This window comes from Schistocerca cancellata, chromosome 5, assembly GCF_023864275.1.
Source record: "Schistocerca cancellata isolate TAMUIC-IGC-003103 chromosome 5, iqSchCanc2.1, whole genome shotgun sequence".
Classification (NCBI taxonomy): domain Eukaryota; kingdom Metazoa; phylum Arthropoda; class Insecta; order Orthoptera; family Acrididae; genus Schistocerca; species Schistocerca cancellata.
Window position 1 is genome coordinate 426,029,767 of NC_064630.1, and position 23,663 is coordinate 426,053,429.

A 23,663-nucleotide genomic window follows, 5' to 3' on the forward strand; every position below is an offset into this window, starting at 1 on the left:
CTGCTCCCGGGATTGGAATGACTCCTTACCCTCTCCCTTAAAACCCACATCCTTTCGTCTTTCCCTCTCCTTCCCTCTTTCCTGATGAAGCAACTGTTTGTTGCAAAAGCTTGTGTCTGTATATGTGTGGAATGATATGTGTGTGTGTGCAAGTGTATACCCGTCCTTTTTTCCCCCCCTAAGGTAAGTCTTGTGGGTTTTAAGGGAGAGGGTAAGGAGTCATTCCAATCCCGGGAGTGGGAAGACTTACCTACCTTACCTACCACACACACACACACACACACACACACACACGCACATCCATCCGCACATATACAGACACAGGCAGATATATGTAAAGGCAAAGAGTTTGGGTGTTAAAGATTAATATTTATGCATATACTGTATTTATAGATTTATTTATTCCTATTCAAGAATTCATCTATGGTATAGAAGGAGTTGTCAAGGAGATATGATTTCAGTTTATTTTTGTAGCTATTACTGCTGTTGGTCAGACATTTTATTTCCACTGGCAATTTGTCAAAAATTTTTATAGCGGCATATTTTACCCCTATCTGTACCAAATATGGGTTGAGTAAAGGATAAGGTAAGTCTTTCTTTTTTCTGTTATTATGATCATGAATTTCACTGTTGTTATTAAACTGGTCCATGTTGTTGAGAACAAATTTCATTAGTGAGTAAATGTACTGTGAGGCTGTTGTAAGAATTCTCAAACTTTTGAAAAGATGACTAAAAGATGTGCAGCTATGAACCCCACACATTATTCTAACCGCTTTCTTTCGAGCAGTGAATACTTTTTGTCTAAGTGTTGAGTTACCCCAAAATATTATTCCGTATGACATCAGAGAGTGAAAGTATGCGAAGTATGTTATCTTACTAATTTCTATATCCTCAAAATTGGCAGTAATTCTGATTCAAAAAGTTGCTGAACCTAGTCACTTTAGAAGGTCAAAAATATGAATTTTCCAGTTAAGATTTTCATCTATGTGTACACCCAAAAGCTTAGTCTCCTCTACCAAGTCTACTGACTTCTCTTGATGTGTTATATTTATTGAAGGGACTGCACTTTTTGCAGCAGAAAATTGGGTGTACTGTGTTTTTTTCCAAGTTTAGACCAAGCCCATTTGCAGAAAACCAATTAATGACTTTTCCAAAGACCTTATTTGTATCACTTTCAATTGGAGTTTCTTTTACTGGATTAATAATGATGCCTGTATCATCAGCAAACAGTGTCAGTGCAACTTCTTGTTTCAGATAAGAAGGGAGGTTGTTCACATATATCAAGAACAGAAGGGGACCCATGATTGAACCCTGTGGAACACCTAATGTAATTTCATCCCAGTTAGATGAAGTGGCAACCTTATTTTAATCACTTGATCCATATAAAGAAACTTTTTGATTCCTGTTCTGTGGGTATGACTTAAACCACCCATATGCTATTCCATTTATACCATAGAATTGTAATTTCTGTACCATAATGTCATGGTTCACACGATCAGATGCTTTAGACAAGTCACAGAAAATTCCTATTGGTGACATATTATGTGGACAGTGAAATTGTATATTGCTGTCTCAGGGAACAGCATTTTTGAAATCCGAACTGTGATTTACTAAGTATCCCATTACTGTTGAGATGACTAACCACTCTTGAATACATTATTTTCTCAAAGATTTTTGAAAATGCTGTAAGCAAGGATACTGGCCAATAATTACTGACATCTGTGGTGTCCCCCATTCTGTAGAGCGGCCTGACAATGACGTATTTTAACCTGTCTGGGAAAATACCTTGAGTTAGTGATGCATTACGTATGTGACTTGGAACATCAGTTGTAATTGCTCCACATTTTTTAATATCTTATTAGAGATGTGCTCTACTCCTTCAGAACATTTATTTTTCAAAGATTTAATAATTTTAATTACTTCACAAGAGGTTGTTAGGTGAAACTTAATCTGACTAAAATTTTTCAAAACTGACTCTTCAATATACTGCCTGGCTTTTTCTTTTGAACTATTCTCACTAATTTTTTCTCCTACACTTAAGAAATTGTTGTTAAATACATCAGCTACTTCTGTACTGTTGGCTTGGCCATTCTCTTTAATAGTAATACTGCCTACGTCAGTCATTACTTTTCCCGTCTACCTTCTGACAACATTCCATATTGTTTTGATTTTATTGCCGTAGTTGTTAATTTCTTCTCTAACATATATATTTCTTGATTTCCTTACAACTTTTCTCATTGTGTTAATATAATTTTATAATGTAAAACTACTTCTGGATCTTTACTAGTTCTTGCCATCTCATACAGTTTTCTTTTTCTTTCTGAAGACAGTTTAATAGCCCCCTGCGGGTCCAGGGGTTAGAATAGGCCCAAGGTATTCCTGCCTGTCATATGAGGTGACTAAAAGGAGTTTCACATGTTTCGGCCTTTATGTGATGGTCCCCTGTAGGGTTTGACCTCCATTCTTCAAAAATTTCCCAAAGAGTGAGCTAATTGGGGAAGGGCGCCTTACAAGGTGCATCATATCCATTGTGCATTGAGATCTTTAGCCCACTTTCTCGTCGTCGCATTGCAGTCCTGCCCATTCTCCATCTCTTGGGCGAGGACACCTTCCTGCGTGCATTTCCCACCATGCACTATGCGGTGTCGATTTCTGTGTCGACGATGACCATGGGCTTCTTTACACCTGATATCCAGCACAGTAGCCAGTCCATTGTGGTGCGTGGTGGGGCCGCGATGTACCCTGTTGGTTGTAGCCCCCTGACCACACAGGGATCACTCTGCTGATGCCTGCACTGTTAACTCCCCACGTATGCCATGGGGTAGATGCCCATCCCTCTGGGGCATCGGATGGCCTTTGCTGTGGCTGGGTGCCACCCATGGGGAGGTCCCCTAGTCAGAGTGGGTGGCATCAGGACACGTGACAGGCGATGAAGTATAGTCCATCATCTCTTGCTGGTGTTGAAATGCTAGCTGTCTCAAAGTGATCACGAACTCAATTCAACACACAGAAGTATGACCCCAAATTGTTCCCCTCCCTGGCCACACCATGGGAGGAATGTCAGGCTAAGGATGCCCCGGTACCTTGTATGTTCAAGAGCTGATGGGGAATCTTTCATGATGATGAAGCCTCAGTTTTTGGTTGAGCATTTAGAGGACAAGTTTGGGGAGGTGCAGGGCTTGTCCAAATTGGGATCTGGGTTAGTCTTGATCGAAACAGCTTCCTCTGCCCAGTCACAGGAGTTACTTGCTTGTGACAAGCTGGGGCATGTTTCTGTAACTATCACTCCCCATAAGAGCTTAAATATGGTCCAGGGTATCATATTTCACAGAGACCTTCTTTTGCAGTCTGACGATGAGCTGTCAATTTACAGCGGCAAGGTGTACATTTCATCCGGTATGTCCACTGGGGTCCGAGGGATAATCAGGTTGTCACCAGTGCCTTCATATTGGCCTTTGAGGGTGATACATTGCCCGAGAAGGTCAAGGTGATGGTCTACTGGTGTGATGTAAAGCCCTAATCTCTCCCCCGATGTGGTGCTTTAAGTGTTGGAAGTTAGGGCATATGTCTTCCCACTGTACTTCCAGCGTCACATGCCGAGATTTCAGATGCCCATCACATCCCAATACTCCATGTGCCCCGCCTCCCGTCTCTGTCAACTGCGGTGAGCACCATTTGCCTTGCTTGCCTGACTGCAGGATTTTCCAGAAAGAAAGGAAAATCATGGAGTACAAGACCCTGGACAGACTGACCTACACTGAAACTAAGAGAAAATTTGAACGCCTGCATCCTGTGCGTATGACATTGTCCTACGCCGCCACTACAACAGTTCTAGCACCATCAGCTCCACCAACCCAGGTCACCTCTCAGAGCCAGAAGACTACACCTGCCCCCTTGTTGGTGGGGGCACGCCCCTCCCTGTTACTATTGCACCACCTACTTCGGGAGCAACAGCCCCCCCCCCCCCCCCCCCCCCAATCATTGGGGACATCCGTCCCCACTGCTAAGCCAGAGAAGCGTAAATCGTCTTCCGTTTCTCTAGCTAGGAAAGGGTCCCTTGGGTCACTCCCTTCCCAGGTTTCTTCTAGTGGGAAAGACGACACCCGTCAGTGGCTGAAGAGCCCAAAAGCAGCTGGTCGTAGGGCTTCATGCTCGTCCTCAGTCACGGAGACTGAGTCAGTGAAGTCTGCTCAGCCAGGGAAACCCAAGGAACAGTGACAGAAATCCAAAAAGAAATCCCATAAGACCAAGGAAATTGTGGTGGCACCTACACCACCGCTACCTACAAACTCTTCGGCTGAGGATGGGGTGGAGATTTTGCCGTCCGCTGAGGACCTAGATCTCGCCAGACCCTCAGACACAATGTATATAGACTGCTCAGGCAATAAATCAGTGGTAGCAGGTGACTCTGAGGTGTAATCTGCCTCATTAAATATTGCATGCCTTCCCATTCTCACGATGTCATCCTCCAGTGGAATTGCAGCAGTTTTTCCACCACCTGGCTGAGCTACGGCAACTGTTAAGCTTTCTGCATTGCCCTCCGCGGCTATAAGGGATATTACAAGAACCGCAGTGACTGTAATCGAGTGTCAGGTGGAGTTTGCGTATATGTCCTAAACACGGTCTGTAGTGAACATGTGCCCCTTCAAACTCCTCTTGAAGCTGTGGCTGTCAGAATAAGGACAACACAGGAAATAACTGTCTGCAATGTATATCTTCCTCCAGAGGGTGCAGTACCCCTGAATTTATTAGCTGAGCTGATTGCTCAGCCTCCTAAGCCTTTTCTACTTCTGGGAGATTTTAATGCCCATAACCCCTTGTGGGGCAGAAATGTCAAAACTTTACTGTCACAACTCAACCTGTGCATCTTAAATACTGGGGCTGCCACTCATTTCAGTGTGGCTCATGGTAGTTACTCGGCCATTAATTTATCAACTTGCAGCCCAGGACTTCTCCCATCTATCCACTGAAGAGCACATGACAACCTGTGTGGTAGTGACCACTTCCCCATCTTCCTTTCGCTGCCCAGCATCAGACACACATGGATGCCTGCCCAGATGGGCTTTGAACAAGGCGGGCTGGGGAACTTTCACCTCTGCTGTCACCACTAAAGCTCACCCACATGGGAACATCGATGTGATAGCTGAGCGGGATGACTAGCACAATTGTTTCAGCGGCAGAAAATGCGATCCCTCGCTCTTTAGTGTGCACGAGGGGTAAGGTTGTCCCTTGGTGGTTGCCGGAAGTCACTGAAGCAATTAAGGAGCATCAGCGTGCTCTACAGTGGCATAAGTAGCACCCTGCCCTGGAGCACCTCATAGCCTTTAAACAGCTCTGTGCCCGTGTTCACTACCTTATCAAACAACGGAAGGAGGAGTGTTGGGAGAGATACTTCTCCACCATTGGGTGCCACACATAACCTTCCCAAGTCTGGGCAAAGATCAACGTCTTTTCGGGTACCAGGCCCCGGTGTTACCATAAATGGCAAGTTATGTACCAACGCAAACACGATTGCCAAGCACTTTGCTCGAGCCTCTGCATCAGAGAATTACCCCCCAGCCTTTCGCACACTCAAATGGCGGCTGGAAGGGAACGTCCTCTCATTCACTACACACTGCAGTGAATCCTGTAATGCCCCATGTACAGAGTGGGAGCTCCTCAGTGCCCTTGCACATTGCCATGACACAGCTCCTTGTCCTGATAACATCCACAGCCAGATGATTAAACATCTCTCATCTGACTACAAGTGACATCTTCTTGTCATCTTCAACTGGATCTGGTGCGATAGCGTCTTTCCATCGCAATGGCAGGAGAGCACCATCATTCCGGTGCTCAAACCCAGTAAAAACCTGCTTGATGTGGATAGCTATCAGCCCATCAGCCTCACCAACATTCTTTGTAAGCTGCTCAAACGTATGGTATGTTGACGGTTGGGTTGGGTACTGGAGTCACGTGGCTTGCTGGCTTCATGTCAGGGCAGCTTCCACCTGGGTCGCTCTACCACTGATAATCTTGTGTCCATCAAGTCTGCCATTTGAACAGCCTTTTCCAGACAGCAACACCTGATTGCTGTCTTTTTTGACTTGCGCAAAGCATACGACATGACCTGGCGATATCATATCCTTGCCACATTGTATGAGTGGGGTCCCTGGGGACCACTCCTGATTTTTATCCAAAACTTCCTGTTGCTCAATATTTTCGATGTCCAAGTTGGTGACTCACGTAGTTCCATTCATATCCAGGAGAATGGAGTCCAGCAGGGCTCTGTATTGAGTGTGTGTCTGTTTTTAGTGGCCATTAATAGTCTAGCAGCAGCAGTCGGGCCCTCCGTGTCACCTTCTCTGTACGCAGATGACTTCTGCATTTCGTACTGCTGCTCCAGTACTATTGTTGCTGAGCGGAGCCTCCAGGGAGCCATCCACAAGGCGCAGTCAAGGGCTCTAGCCCACGGCTTCCAGTTTTCAGCCGCAAAGTCATGTGTCATGCACTTCTGTCGGCGTTGTACCGTTCATCTGGAACCCGCACTTTACCTTAATGACAATCCACTCACTGTAGTGGAGACATATCAGTTCCTAGGACTGGTTTTCGACGCTTGATTGATTTGGCTCCCTCATCTTCGTCAGCTTAAGTGTAAGTGCTGGCAGCACCTCAATGCCCTCCATTGCCTTAGCAACACCAATTGGGGATCGCTGTACACTGCTGTAGCTCTACAGAGCCCTTGTCCAATCCCGAATTGACTATGGGAGTGTGGTTTATGGTTCGGCAGCACCTTCAGCATTGCATTTACTCGACACTTGGGCACCACTTTGAGGTTCGATTAGTGACAGGAGCTTTTAGGACGAGTCCAGTGACCAGCGTACTGGTGGAGGCTGGTGTCCCTCCACTGCAGATCAGACGTGTGCAACTGCTTGCCAGCTACGCAGCACACATTCATAGTTCCCCTGAGCATCCGAATTACCGTCTACTTTTCCTGACCACGGCAGTCCATCTCCTGCATCGACGGCCCAGATCGGGACTAACGATTGCGGTTCGCGTGCGGTTCCTTCTCTCCAAATTGGAGTCCTTCCCTTTACCTCCTCTACTTGCGGTCTGTTCACCTTCGCCTCCATGGTGTACACCTCGGCCGCAGCTTCGTCTGGACCTTTTGCATGGCCGTAAGGACTCCGTTAACCCCGCCGCTCTCCGCTGTCACTTCCTCTCGATTCTTGATGTGTTCCGGGGCTCTGAAGTGGTTTACACCAATGGCTCAATGGCTGATGGTCACATAGGCTTCACATATGTTCATGGACGACATATTGAGCAGCATTCCTTGTCAGTTGGCTGCAGTGTTTTCACTGCAGGGCTGGCGGCCATATCTTGTGCTCTTGAGTACATCCACTCATGCCCTGGTAAGTCATTTCTCCTTTGTACTGACTCACTGAGCAGCCTACAAGCTATTGACCAGTGCTACCCTCGCCACACTCTGGTAGCATCCTTTCAGGAGTCCATCTATGCCCCGGAACAGTCCCGCCGTTCCGTGGTGTTTGTGTGGACCCCAGGACACATCAGAATCCCCCGCAACGAACTTGCCAACAGGCTGGTCAAACAGGCAACGCGGAAACCGCTTCTGGAGAGAGGCACCTCCGAAGCTGATCTGCGTTCTGTCTTACACCGCAGGGTTTTCTGGATTTGGGAGACGGAATGGCATAACAGCACGCACAACAAACTGCGTGTCATTAAGGAGACTATGAATGTGTGGAAGTCTTCCATGCAGGCCTCTCGTAGGGAATCATTTGTCCTCTGCCGGCTCCGCATTGGCCTTACTTGGCTAACACACGGTTACCTACCATATTTACTCGAATCTAAGCCGCACTTTTTTTCCGATTTTTGTAATTCAAAAAACCACCTGCAGCTTAGAATCGAGTGCAAAGCAAGCGGAAGTTCTGAAAAATGTTGGTGGGTGCCGCCACAACTTACTTCTGCTGTCGAATATATGTAGCGCTACACAGGCATGCTTTGTAGGCACAAAGATAAATACTGGCGCCAAAACCTCTGCATCAGTAAATAAATTCTATAAAAAAAAAATTAAATAAAAAAGATGGAAGACGAGCTTTTTTCTCCACCCCGAGTTTCGCCCACTGCATTTTCATACATTATCCAACGAAGTAAATACAGATTCCGTATTGTTCATCTTCGAATGTAGCAGCATTTCAATGTACTACGAAAACCTGACTGGCAAGACTGTTTGGGATGTTTGTCAATATGGCCAACTCTACGTTCGGGATTTTTTCCTACCTGTGAGAAGAGATGGTTGCTAATAGGAACTTTTATAAATTGTGAATCAGATGCAGTATTCTCGTCACCATAAGAATAATACAAATATAAACATTTTGCCATGTATTGTTTCGTGTTTGCTGCTATCTTATTTAAATCCTATCTGCCTAATAAACCACAAAACTAGAGTGAGACAACAGCAAACGCCGAAGAATATACATATCATGTCATGTTTATATCTGTATTATTCTTATGCTTAACAGTGATACAGTCAGAAATGAAGCACGGCAATTGACTAGATTTTTAAATCTGAGATGACTCTAATTTCTGTGCAGAATGTAATGTACTAAAGAGGCGCCTGCGAAGATTTTCAAACGGAGAAAAATTTTCGCTAAACTCTCGTTCAGAACATTTTCTATCATACGCAGTCTATTATTTGGTTCTTGTTGATCATTATCAAAGAAACCAGCAGTGTAAGTAACAACAAATAGAAGTGTCTTGTCATTGTTTCGCTAATGAGACGACTCCTCTCTCTCTCTCTCTCTCTCTCTCTCTCTCTCTCTCTCTTTTATTTTTTTAAAAGCGGCGGTCGCGCACTCAAAAGCAAGCCATGCTGCGAGCGGCGACAGGCCGTAAACATGCACTATCAGAATGCGACAAATAATGCATGACACAGTGCAGTAATGCATTTTCATCTTAAAGTGAAAAGAAAACTGCGCTTATCAGATCAAAGAAAAATAAGCAATCAATTCAAACCAGACAAAGCACGTGAAAAAGGAAGGGTACCCGTATAAATACGGACGGAGCGCCTGACGCATAGCAATGGCTACCCAGTAAAGCTGAACTGCTAAGCTTACGACTCGAACCAAACTACTGTAGCTGTATCGTCATTCATTCGACCTAAATAAAAATTGTGTCTCATATTACAATGGACCAACTTTGTTTCGATTTGGAGATGCGGCCTAAAACTTTTCTCTCCCCTTGAATTTCGAGTCTCAGATTTCAGGTGCGGCTTAGATTCGGGAAATTTTTTTTTTCCTTGATTTCGAGTCTCATTTTTCAGGTGCGGCTTAGATTTGAGTGCGGCTTAGATTCGAGTACATATGGTACTCTGTTGCCAGGACCCAACTCAGTGTTGCTGTGGCTCCCAAATGACAGTCGTCCACCTCTTGCTGGACTGCCCACTTTTAGCCACTCTGCAGCAGACTTTTAACTTTCTCAGCACACTGCCTTCGGTGTTGGGCGACAATGCCTCCACTGCAGCTTTAGTTTTACATTTTATGTGTGAGAGTGGGTTTTAGACTTCTGTGTAAGTTTTAGCGCATGTCCTTTGTCCCTCTGTGTCCTCCACCCTAGTGATTTTAGGGTGGTGGTTTTAATGTGTTGCAGAGTGCCTGGCTTTCCCTTTTTATTGTCATGATTGGCCAGCCACTGTACTCTGCTTTCACGTTTTACTTGCTTCTGTTTCTAGCGTCTCTCTGTTGTTTTCTTGTCCTCTTTTGTTCCTTTTAGTGTTCATTGCCTTCCCTTTGTTCTTGTGGCTTTTCCTTTCTTTCCGTTTTGTGTTACATGTTTCGTCCGTTTTATTCTCACACTTGTGGCATTGTTTTATTAGGAACAAGGGACCGATGACCCCGTAGTTTGGTCCCTTCTCCCACCTTTAAACCAACCAACCAACAGGTTAATACCTGTAGTAATCCAAGGTTTCTTTGAAAAGTGTTTGGTGTTACATTTAGTAATTTTCTTTGGGAAACAATGTTCATAAAGGGATGTACATTTATCAAGAAATATGTTGCATTTATTATTAGCATTTGGCTCATTATATAGTCTCCCCAATTAACATTTCTTAACTTTCTCTGAAGTGCTCTACAGATTAAGGGTTGAGCAACCTCACACTTTTACTTGATGGTTTCTGAAGTGTACATCCTGTTAGGTTTTGTAAGTTAATCAGTTGTGCATCATGGTCTGACAATCCATTTACCACAGGGAAAGCACATGTTTGTTTTATATCCTCTTTCTGTACAAATACATTATCTGTTAGAGTACTACTGTCTTGAGTTATATGTGTAGGGAAATTGACCACTGATTCTAAGTTATATGTTGTTAATAACACTTCTAGTTCACTTTTCCTATCAGAATTAGTTAGAAAGTTTACATTGAAATTACCACAGATTAATAACTACTTCTTTTTGTCTGACAGACAGCATAATAAGGAGTCAAACATTTTTTATGAATAGCTCCCAGTCCCCTAATGGAGACCTGTACACTTTTGCTAATATCAATACTACATAATCTAGCTGAAGTTCACATGCACCGACCTCAAAGTGCTGATCAACACAAAATTTACTTACTTCTACAGTTTTGTATTTATACCCCTGTTTTGTGAAAATGGCAACTCGTCCTTTATCCATCCTGGATCTAAAAGTGTAAGATGCTAAATTATACCCATTTATACTGACACTATCCATCCCCACATTTACATGGTGTTCAGAAAGACACAGTATATCAATCTCATTCTTATTTTTGAGATCATCTAAACACACTAATACCTCATGTACTTTATCTTTTATTCCACTGCTATTTTGATGAAGTAAGTTAATACTGCACTTAGCTTTGCCCCTATTTACTGTACATGAAGTTTCTTTTATTCTATTTATCTTGATTGTTGTGTGTCTGGACTTTGGCTTAAAAAAAAAAAAAGTAGATGAATTGTGATTCATCTGCTGCCAATAACAACTGGAGGGGTTGGTGACACATCAATCACATGTCCCACAATCATAGATCACTTGTACTGCTTTGTAGGCAGCAGTTTCCAGTCTATTAGTGGTGTTTGCTTTACAGCTTGAGAAACAACAGTTTATTCAAAGTAGCTGTCTATGTACCTCTTCGTGGGTAAATGTAGAATATTTGTGTGAAAGGTATTCATTTATTTATTTGTTGTTGACACATCAGAATTTTTTATTACATCACAGATTGTTTCTTCCAGGCATCACCTGCTGGAAAACCAGTTTCTGGTAGTGGAGACAAAGAGGATGAGGATGATGAATATGCAGGCGGTCTTTGCTGAATTAGGCAAAAGAAAATAATTCACCTTGCACTGCAGAAGATATTGTAAGTTATGCAGAGTTTTATAAGCAAATAACAAATTATCATCAGTTTTGTGTTACAGCGATTAAAACAGAGAATTTAAGAATTTGCATTAGCTTCAAGAACAAAGACTTTCCTTAACTGAACATGCCACTAAGAACAAAAAAGAGAAACAATTTTTTTTAATTGTGAAAAAAAATTAGTTTACTTACAAATGAGATTTTTGCTTCTTAGGCCATTATCAGACGATTATGATTGTGAATTTGAAGTGGCACAGGTGTTGTTTTAGTATTATATGTTCCAATCCGTGAACGATCTGTTACCAATTTGATGTGTATGCCAACTTTTACATTACAAGTGCTGTGTGGTCATCATTCTTGGAGTTATTCACTCTAGTGGACCTGCTGTGCAGTCACCAGAATTATTCACTCTTTGCAGTGGGCAGATGCTGAAAGAGAGCTCCCAGCTATTGAAACTATTACAATGATGTAGTCACGTTTGCAGTAACTCATCTGTGTTATATGCATAATTTTTCCAATGTAAAACTTCATTTACAGGTGAGTGTTAAACAGATCTCTAAACTGGCAGCTCAACATAGATCGCAACGTGTGTTCATGTACTGATTTGACATTAGAGAAGGACAGCTTTTATATCTTCAAAATTCTGGTGTTGACATGGTTGCCGACACCCTTTGCTCCGTGTCTTACAAGGTACTGCCAAGCTGCGATGCCAAACCCTAAGTGCAGGCATTCAGAGCAGGGCAAGAGGTGTACTCACATTCCTGTTGTACCTTGTCAGTGTTTCGAGCTGACATCTTTTGCACCCAGTCTGCACATATGGCAACCAGGGTGCACACAGTGGAGTGTTTCACACTTAACAATACCTAAACAATGTTTAAGGTTTCCATGAACATCTTTCTTCATTTCAAATTAAGTTAGCATTCTGTATCTTACAACACATAAATTTTGTTTTGGAATTACATTATTACCTGTATATGCTCCAAGTTACTTTAGATAAAGTTACCACATTAGGCCCTTACTTGACGAGGGCATGAGAAACAAAACAGTTTGGTTAATAAGTTAATAAAAATTTTTTCACAATATTAGAAAAGTGTTTCTTTTCTATTTGATATTGCCCCACTGTCATATCTCCCCAATCTTTATGTTCCCACAGTACTTCTTTTTCCAGTCTTCTCATCTGGAAGAAAAATTCCCTTGCATTTATTGAGACATTAGTGACAAATCCAATGTTTATGTCATATATGCATCTGGAATCATTATATGGAACAATATATTTGGTATTTCACAGTATACATCTTTTTACAGTGCTTTCCCTCTTCAGATTAATTTTCCAACCCTGACAATAACAATTCTTAACCCCCCCCCCCTTGCAATGGCTACCTTCTTAATTATTGAACACCTTAAACAGTTTGTTTCCATATACATTAATCTGTTCTTAATTATCGAACATTTTAAACAGTTGATTCCCATATACATTCATCAGCTCATTGCCTGGAAAAAAACTGTATTTTATGAATGAATGAAATAAAAGGTGGTGCATGAACCATACAATGTTTTTGTAATAGTTTGAATTTACTTATGGAAAATACCCCACGAAGTGAATGTTTTCAATTGCTAAATTCTTGTTGCAGTTTCTAAATTCCTCCTGTAGTGTGGGAAGACAAGTGTGAGTTTGTTTTGATAAGACTGTCATTGTGTTCTAACAGCCTTATTGTCATTTTTAAATGCAGTCATTTTAGAGTTGATATGCATTGTGCAGTGTGTCATGTTTCTTATTGTTGGAGGTTCTGGATTCCTATTATGCCTGAAGACAATCAGACTTTGATGGAAATTAGATTAAAGTTTCACTGCTTGTCTCATTCCCATCGCTTTCTTCATGACAGGAAACGTCTAGTCAAAATGTCTGGTCAGGCTCTGCTATTTGGTGGTGCTAAATCTTTAGAACTACAGAATTTCAATGAGGTGATGGTGTGTATTTGTAATTAATAAATAAAACTTTTATACGGTTGCCTCCTATGAAGCACAGTAAGTGCTTCTTAATAATAATAATAATAATAATAATAATAATAATAATAATACAATAATAATAGTCACCTAGCACTAGTGTGTGCACCAGAATGACAGAGGAGTGATATTAGTCTGTAGAAATCTTCATTTGTCGAAAATAATTAAAAAAAGTGAGAGATTTTCACACAGCGTTGAAAATTATTAATAGAATATTAATAAATATAACAAATTATTAATTATATAGGACTGCTTCACTCATGTATTTGCTTAAGATCACTGTTCGCCACATGGGGATGTTACACTGACCCCAGCAGCAGTGGGACAAAATTTTCTTTTGTCAGCCGGCACTTGTGTGTTACTGCTTATAAGTGTTTAAGCTGGTGGTAGTTGTTATGGTAGGTGACTGGTTATCCAATCCCGAAATTCTTCCTTCTCGATTGTGCTGCTAGGTGCTGGAAAAGGACCGGATGGGAAAACTAGCACCAGCAAGATATAAACCCCATAGTTCACAGCACTTTATCACAGGACAGAGTCAGCCGATGTTGGTGTATTGGTAGAGCTCATGGTGTTGGTAGTGATTGTGATTTTAAGTGGTGGAGATGGCAACACTCGCTCTTTCACCATATAGTCATCAGCAGCAACTGCTCAATTAAATCATCAAACATAATCCACAAGTGTATGAATATTCTACTAATACACTTAATGTAGTTTCCTGTGATGAAAATGATTAGTGATTCACATGGTAAAGCAAAAATTATTTTTAAATCCTCTGTGTTACATAACACATCTTACAGCTGCCTAATAAGTATGTAAATAAATAACTTCCTATACACAACATATTTACAGTTCATTAGTTGTGTACACAAATTCATGTTGTTTATTTTATTCAAGGAAGTATCTTTTGCTAATTTCTCAATTGGTTGGTCATTTGTCTATGTTTTAATTCCATTATTCATGCTGGGCACATGCAAATAATTGCATTTTTACAACTGTCATTTCTTTGTTGGTACACGCTGAGTTTTTGTGCTTCTGAACCATGTGTGAATACTAAGCACTTGCTCACTGTCCATCTGCTCTTCCTTACACCTGGTTCATCAAATGTATGCACCTTTTCTTCACCTGTCTCCCCATTGCTGAGTACAGAATAATGTTTTCATTTCTTTCTTGTGAAAGGCAATGGCAGTGGCAGAGGTATGGAGGCATGAGGAGTGAATTGTTTGGATCTGATTCTCAGAGACTGTTGACACAGTAGCTGGAGACAGCTGCCACGTGTGCATGAGTTGTGTGTGAATGATTGTGTGAATGTGTGTATGCTCTCATTTTCTGGCAAAGGCTATGGCCAAAAATTTAGACATGAGAGTGTGACTGTCTTCTCTATGTGACTTTCTGCAGCTCAGTGATCATCTTGACGGTGAGTTGCTATCTATCCTCATTAGTATTGATTTTCGGAGTATTCACGCAAGTTATCTGTGCAAGGATTGATCACCATGGACCCATTTGTCAATATGGTGTCTGTCTCATGTAAATAGCTGGCCACACCAGTGGGTTTCCACGATGGGCCAAAACTGCAGGCCATTTCTGTGGGTATCTCTACCGGATCAAGCCTGCCAATCTGAAGCCCATCATTTCCAGTAATGTGCAGACCCTGCCCATCGGATCTAGTCTCGCCGATCTGCCTGCAGGCCATGTCTGTCTGCGTGTGGCGTAATGCGGCAGATTTTTGTGTTTTATCACTGGACTCAGGACTGGTACTCCTTGGAAGACCAGAGGCCACTGGCAATGGATTTCAGGAATTGCAACTGTCTCATAGCAAGAACATTGTACAGTGCAGCATTTTAAGACATTTTATTTATTCTAGTATATGTTGTCCTTTGAAATTATTTTATGTATTAGAAAGTATGGATGATAAGAGGAAGAAAATCGTGGCAGTCACTGACAGTTTGTGTACCATGTATTCTGTATTTCATGAGGGAAAAACCACACAATACCTATAAAATAACAGACATAACACAGTGGGCAATAACCAGCAATAATAAACACAGTAGAACCAACATTTTATTGGCAGTCACCTTTAGTGTTGGTTTACACAACTCTTCCGTGCCTTATACAATTCTTTCAACAGGCGTAATTTTTTCTGAAGTTATTTCTGAAATCAGTGAAGATATTTTAAATCTGTCATGCAAATCCAATGAAATATGTATTTGTTACTATATGTGTTCTGTTTTATTGAAATAAAATAACATCAGTGGTCTTACTGAAACACATATATACCATTTGGCTTGCTTTCTCCATCTAAAAACAGTACATTGCAAAAGATGTTGATGTTAGTACGTAAGATTTTTGCTACATCTTTAAAAATACAGAAGTAATTACTTCGTAAATTTTTTGTCACCTTATGTCTTTACTTACCTTTGAGATCTCAAAATTTGTCCCTCCAGGTGGCCAAAGCTCTTTTGTGGGTATGTGTGTGGCGCACACAGATCCCTAAGTTATTGCAACCTTTATTCTTTTCCTGAATGCTTACCCTTCCCTTCCTACTCCATCCCTGTCCTTCATTTCCCTGTGCTCCTTCCTATCCTTTTCATGGGCTTCTTTGTTATGTTAGTCTGGCTATCCTCATGACTTTGTTTCATCTTGTGGTTTCGGTTGGTTGCCTTTCAATCTCCTTTTTGCCTTTCTCTCTTTCAGTCCCCGTCACGGGTTTGACCTCTACCTCCAAATTTGAAATCTGTAACATAAGGCAGATGGGGAAGAACTCCCTCCGTAGCATCTTTGGTGTGGATTCCTCCTCCCTTTCCTCCTCCTCTTCAGCCTCCCTTCCTTTATCCCCCACCACACCCTCCTCCCTCCCCCACTACCTTCCCCAACTTCCCTACCCTCGACTCCCCTCCACTCGACTCCCCTCCACTCGACTCCCCTCCACTCGACTCCCCTCCCCTCCACTCGACTCCCCTCCCCTCCACTCGACTCCCCTCCCCTCCACTCGACTCCCCTCCCCTCCACTCGACTCCCCTCCCCTCCACTCGACTCCCCTCCCCTCCACTCGACTCCCCTCCCCTCCACTCGACTCCCCTCCCCTCCACTCGACTCCCCTCCACTCGACTCCCCTCCACTCGACTCCCCTCCACTCGACTCCCCTCCACTCGACTCCCCTCCACTCGACTCCCCTCCACTCGACTCCCCTCCACTCGACTCCCCTCCACTCGACTCCCCTCCACTCGACTCCCCTCCACTCGACTCCCCTCCACTCGACTCCCCTCCACTCGACTCCCCTCCACTCGACTCCCCTCCACTCGACTCCCCTCCACTCGACTCCCCTCCACTCGACTCCCCTCCACTCGACTCCCCTCCCCTCGACTCCCCTCCCCTCGACTCCCCTCCCCTCGACTCCCCTCCCCTCGACTCCCCTCCCCTCGACTCCCCTCCCCTCGACTCCCCTCCCCTCGACTCCCCTCCCCTCGACTCCCCTCCCCTCGACTCCCCTCCCCTCGACTCCCCTCCCCTCGACTCCCCTCCCCTCGACTCCCCTCACCTCGACTCCCCTCACCTCGACTCCCCTCACCTCGACTCCCCTCACCTCGACTCCCCTCCCCTCCCCTCGACTCCCCTCCCCTCCCCTCGACTCCCCTCCCCTCCCCTCGACTCCCCTCCCCTCGGCTCGACTCCCCTACCCTCGGCTCGACTCCCCTACCCTCGGCTCGACTCCCCTACCCTCGGCTCGACTCCCCTCCCCTCGGCTCGACTCCCCTCCCCTCGGCTCGACTCCCCTCCCCTCGGCTCGACTCCCCAGCCCTCGGCTCGACTCCCCGCCCCTCCCCTCGACTGCCCTCCCCTCCCCTCGAACCCCCTCCCCTCGACTCCCCAACCCCACGACTGCCCTCCCCTCCCCTCCCCTCCCCACAACTCCTTCCCCCTCCCCACCCCACCCCACAACTCTCCACCCCTCCCCACAACTCTCCACCCCTCCCCACAACTCTCCACCCCTCCCCACAACTCTCCACCCCTCCCCACCCCAAAACTCCCTCCCCTCCCCACCCCACAACTCTCCTCCCCTCCCCACCCCACAACTCTCCTCCCCTCCCCACCCCACAACTCTCCTCCCCTCCCCACCCCACAACTCTCCTCCCCTCCCCTCCCCACCCCACAACTCTCCTCCCCTCCCCTCCCCACCCCACAACTCTCCTCCCCTCCCCTCCCCTCCCCACAACTCTCCTCCCCTCCCCTCCCCACCCCACAACTCTCCTCCCCTCCCCTCCCCACCCCACAACTCTCCTCCCCTCCCCTCCCCACCCCACAACTCTCCTCCCCTCCCCTCCCCACACCACAACTCTACTCCCCTCCCCTCCCCACACCACAACTCTACTCCCCTCCCCTCCCCACACCACAACTCTACTCCCCTCCCCTCCCCACACCACAACTCTACTCCCCTCCCCTCCCCACACCACAACTCTACTCCCCTCCCCTCCCCACACCACAACTCTACTCCCCTCCCCACACCACAACTCTACTCCCCTCCCCACCCCACAACTCTACTCCCCTCCCCTCCCCACCCCACAACTCTACTCCCCTCCCCACCCGACAACTCTACTCCCCTCCCCACCCGACAACTCTCCTCCCCTCCCCACCCGACAACTCTCCTCCCCTCCCCACCCGACAACTCTCCTCCCCTCCCCACCCGACAACTCTCCTCCCCTCCCCACCCGACAACTCTCCTCCCCTCCCCACCCGACAACTCTCCTCCCCTCCCCTCCCCACCCCACAACTCTCCTCCCCTCCCCTCCCCACCCCACAACTCTCCTCCCCTCCCCACCCGACAACTCTCCTCCCCTCCCCACCCGACAACTCTCCTCCCCTCCCCACCCGACAACTCTCCTCCCCTCCCCACCCGACAACTCTCCTCCCCTCCCCACCCGACAACTCTCCTCCCCTCCCCACCCGACAACTCTCCTCCCCTCCCCACCCGACAACTCTCCTCCCCTCCCCACCCGACAACTCCGCTCCGCTCCCCTCAACTCAACTCAACTCAAGTTCCCTCTTCTCATCGCCTTCCATCTCCTCCAATCCGCCTCCTCTCGACCTAAGACTCCCCTCCTGACCCTGCCTCCCCTCCCGACCCAGCCTCCCTTCACGACTCCGCCTCCCCTACACAGGGTTTATACGACCTGGGAGATCCGGTAAAACCCTGGATTTTTTTTAGATTACTGGGAATTTTTCATTGTTTTTGTTTTCAGTTAAATTTTTAAAATTTTGACTACTATGAACCGATACTCTAACAAAGGATATTACTGTATCCCCCTACTGCTGAATAATACTTCAAATATAAAACATAAGCAAGAGAAAATACGAAAATAACTTAAATTGCAAAGGAAATGTGCCATATACAACGTAGACACACAGTGCTCTTACAAGTGTCTGCCAACTGGAAAATGTGCTAAAGACATTAGGAAGATCAAGCAATGCTTCATAACAACAAATTGCCTCCGATGAGCATGAAGTCACAACTGTTTACATTAGATTAGTTTCAGCCGTTACGATCGGGCTTATGCGCATGCGCTGTTGAGTCGCGTTTGAGCAGTAGATTCTCCCGCTTCTGGCTACAGGAATGTGGCTGTTAGCTGTGCAAGCAGTTGCAGCAAGCAGCTAGATGCTACTGAGAAAAGGGGGCACCAAATTCATATTCTTGAGGGAAAAAACTTGTTTCACAAAGCTCCTAGCATCCAGCGCATGTTTGTCTATTGATTATTCATATGATTTTGAAACTCATCCCTGTTGGTTTTTGAACATTTTAAGTTGATTTCTGAACGAATCAGAAGTTTATTTTGAATGCACGCATAGTGTACGGGGCTATACGAGCTGAGCGGAGTAAAACTGAACGGATGAATGCCAATTGCTGTCTGATTGTCGTTGATTGGGTTTGCGAATGATCAGCATTGTTATAAGAACAAGCAAAATCCATAGATTCAGACTACCAAATAAATGACTGACAGGAATAACAGGTGAGAAAGATTACGTATTATCTTCTCGGTGTATCCAAGAAAATGAAATTTTGACAGAACATATTTTGGCCAGGTCACTACACTATTAAGAACCAGTAGTACAGTCTCCAGCTAGCCGCCACTTAAGTTCTGTTCTGGAAGGAACGCGGAAAACGTGTTGTATGAATACGTAATAATGCCTAACTGGAAAATAATGGTGGGATAACTAAACTTGTGATTCTGGCGGGATTAGTGAAGTTAATCGACAAATAAATTTTGACAATGGCAGGAATGGCTATGGAATTGGTGATGATGAGATTGTTTGTTAGAACGAGGAAGGAGAAGAAATGGGGACATCACACAAATTATGGAAATATAAGAAAATACTAAATTTATATAAAAGTTTCGTAATGCTACTTTTCGATCTCATGCTTGGTGCGTATGAATGAAATGTGAACCTATTTCCTAACATAAAGCTTTTGTTGGTAGTAGGCCTAATAGACATTTGATATTGGTATGAGGGTCACTCCAAAAGAAATGCACACTATTTTTGTAAAAATACAGTTTTCATTCTGCATGTGTGAAAGTTTTACAGTGTTTAGATACATCCCTCCTGCTTGTTTTTAAACTTAGTTCAACCTGTTCCCATGAGTGGCACTGTCACAGCATGTCTTCAAGATTGCTGCTACACTTGACGTTCATCAGAAGCAACATGCTGTCATAGAATTCCTGTTCTGTGAAAATGAGACAGTGGGAAACATCCACAAGAGGTTGAAAAAGGTGTATGGAGATGCTGCTGTCAATCGCAGTACAGTTAGTCGGTGAGCAAGCAGGTTACATGATGAAAGCGGTCGTGGCAATATTGAGGATTGTCCTCACAGCGGCAGGCCTCGTATTGCACACTCTCCAGACAATGTGCAGAGAGTTAACGAATTGGTGACTGCTGACAGACTCATCACAGTGAACGAATTGTCACACTACGTTGGCATAGGGGAAGGAAGTGTTTGCGTTAAAAAAGGTTTTTGCCAATTGGGTTCCCAGGATGTTGACAGTGGCCACAAAAAACAAGAAAAACGGTATGCAGCGAACCTTTGGAGCAGTATGAGAATGTTCTTGGAAGAATTGTGACAGGTGATGAAACATGGCTCCATCATTTTTCACCAGAGATGAAAAGGCAATCAATGGAGTGGAATCATGCAAATTCACTCAATAAAAAAAAAATTCAAAACCACACCTTCTGCTGGAAAAGTTATGGCTACGGTGTTTTTCGATTTCAAAGGACTCTTGCTTGTAGACATGATGCCAAGTGATGCATATGTGATGACACTGAAGAAACTTCAAGCTCGACTGAGTCATGTTTGACCACATTGGCAAAAGCAGGATGTTTTGCTGTTTCACGACAATGCATGGCCACATGTAAGTCAAGAAACCATGGAAGCGATCACAAAACTCGGATGGACAACACTGAAACACCCGCCGTACATTCCTGACCTAGCTCCATGTGACTATCATCTCTTTGTGAAACTGAAAGTCTCTCTTCATGGAACAAGGTTTGAAGATGATGACTCCCTTGCGCACACTGCCAAACAGTGGCTCCAACAGATTTGTCCAGAATTTTACCGTGCGGGTATACAGGTGCTGGTTCCAAGATGGCGTAAGGCAGTTGAAAGGGATGGAAATTATGTGAGGAAATGAAAATATTGTTCCTAAAGTATGTATCTACACACTGTAAAACTTTCAAACATGTAGAATAAAAAAAGGATTTTTTTTTTAAATAATGCATTTCTTCTGGAGTGACCCTCGTACTTCGTGAGTTATATTCTTCGTGTTATGAAAATGGCCATTTGTGGCAAAACAGTCTCGTTTATTTGGTGTGTGTTACAAAATTTCTGCCATATTAAAAAGGCCTATTTTGTTTTATCTAGCAGACAGTGACAAAATAGGAGTAATCAGATCAAGAAATCACACCAGTCTTGGGTATTGGTTGTGTTAACAGCTTTTTCAGTATTAGATAAGGACATTCCGATTTTTCGCGTAGCAAAACGTTTGGCGAACTTTGATGAGGTAATAGATTCTTTCGCGGAAAGGACAGCACGCCATGTGAAGTTGTCGCAAGATTAGAGAGAAAAAAAATGCTAGGAGCTAAGGATAGAAGAAATGTGTAATTTCTTGCTTATCTCTTGTCTTTATGGGTTTTATGTAACCTATATTTGATTTCATGTCACACAAAATAGCAAGTTATTAGCTAATAGGCAATAAAGAGTTCAAAGGTTTCAATTCCACAGAGCGAAATACAGTGACGTGCGGTAGAAGAATGCTTTATGAAGAGGCGTGTCCCTGCACTTTGGCGTACTTAAGACCAAATCGTATGTCTTACGTTTCCTCGAACACACGTTTTATGTTTCAGACTTTTCAGAAAGATGTGCGCTACCAGATGAACATGTTTTTGAAAATTCGATGTTTTTTAGTATTGACCTGGTTCACAAATATCGTAGATCAGAGCAGTCGGAGTTATAGTGGATAGTCTCGACATGATCTGTGTTTACGTTTAGTGATTTTGCTGTTTGCCCTTCGTTTACTCTCACATCAAATGAAAACAAAATGGATATCTGTGGCCGGGAGCTATCAAGTGAATTAAAATACATTCACATAATTACGGAAGGCTAAAATATGTCATTAGTTTCAGATTTTATTTTATTTCCACCTTTCTGACAATCAAGCATTAATCGCCTTTCGGAACAATGAACTTATTTTTGTGTGTTTGCAAAAGAAATTTGACTTTCATTAACCTTATCCGCAGAGGCAGTCAATGTATTTGAAACGAAATGTTTAATTCCACAGTACTGGCTAATTTCAACTGTTCTCTGCATTTCAAGTGCATGTTTTCATTTTCTAACACGTATGGCATTATCCCATAATAAAGAACCAAACATGATATAATACAGTACTGGTGTTCCAAGAAAATTTACATCCCGTAAACCACACTGAAAAGCTTAATATCAGGTCGAGGTCTACTTCATTGGGAATCTTTACATACTTTCAATGTGCACATTTTGATATGGTTCACGAAATACCGATGCCCTTGGAGTATCCTTTGATGTCTTCTTTCTTTTATGACTTAATGTTTCATCTATCAATGTTTTACAAATACTTATATATGGCCTTCCTACATCGAGATAGCCCGAAAGCGTGGTGTCGCTTGATATCTGCGCTCTCTGGCAACTGCTGAAAACGAACTTATTTGTAACAGGTTGCAGGAAAATATTGTGAGTATTGGTTTGAAAATTGTTAACTACAAAGTAAATATCCTTTTATGTAAGTTGAACTATGTGCAAGAATGTACCATGAATTTATTAAATCACAGAGTGTTTGACTCTTGTTTAAAAATCAACTTTTTGTTGACGAGCCATTCCCCCTCCTCCTCCTCCTCCTCCTCCTCCTCCTCCTCCTCCTCCTCCTCCTCCTCTTCCTCCCGATCACCCTCCCCTTCTTTCATACCCTCTTTCCCCCCCTTCCCCACTTTCCACTTCCCCTTCCTCTCCCTCTTTCTCCCATTCTCCTCCCCATCCAGGCTTCCTCCTCCTCCTCTTCCCTCTTTTCCTCTTCACCATCATCCTTCCCTCTTGTTCCCCCTCCTCCCTCCTCTTCCCACACCTCTCTCCTCCCTCGTCTTCCCCCTCCTCCCTCCTCTTCCCACACCTCTCTCCTCCCTCGTCTTCCCCCTCCTCCCTCCTCTTCCCACACCTCTCTCCTCCCTCGTCTTCCCCCTCCTCCCTCGTCTTCCCCCTCCTCCCTCCTCTTCCCACACCTCTCTCCTCCCTCGTCTTCCCCCTCCTCCCTCGTCTTCCCCCTCCTCCCTCGTCTTCCCCCTCCTCCCTCGTCTTCCCCCTCCTCCCTCGTCTTCCCCCTCCTCCCTCGTCTTCCCCCTCCTCCCTCGTCTTCCCCCTCCTCCCTCGTCTTCCCCCTCCTCCCTCGTCTTCCCCCTCCTCCCTCGTCTTCCCCCTCCTCCCTCGTCTTCCCCCTCCTCCCTCGTCTTCCCCCTCCTCCCTCGTCTTCCCCCTCCTCCCTCGTCTTCCCCCTCCTCCCTCGTCTTCCCCCTCCTCCCTCGTCTTCCCCCTCCTCCCTCGTCTTCCCCCTCCTCCCTCGTCTTCCCCCTCCTCCCTCGTCTTCCCCCTCCTCCCTCGTCTTCCCCCTCCTCCCTCGTCTTCCCCCTCCTCCCTCGTCTTCCCCCTCCTCCCTCGTCTTCCCCCTCCTCCCTCGTCTTCCCCCTCCTCCCTCGTCTTCCCCCTCCTCCCTCGTCTTCCCCCTCCTCCCTCGTCTT

At 44.7% G+C, this 23,663-nt stretch overlaps 1 protein-coding gene across 1 annotated transcript in view; it reads left to right on the forward strand.

Moving 5' to 3' along the window:
- LOC126187855 (gamma-soluble NSF attachment protein-like) overlaps nt 1–23,663 on the forward strand; it is a 148,035-nt gene that overhangs the window by 98,730 nt on the left and 25,642 nt on the right. Inside the window, exon 9 of the mRNA XM_049929170.1 lies at nt 11,240–11,364. Coding sequence (XP_049785127.1) covers nt 11,240–11,320 — 81 coding nt within the window. The 3' untranslated portion in view covers nt 11,321–11,364. The remainder of the gene's footprint in view (nt 1–11,239; nt 11,365–23,663) is intronic.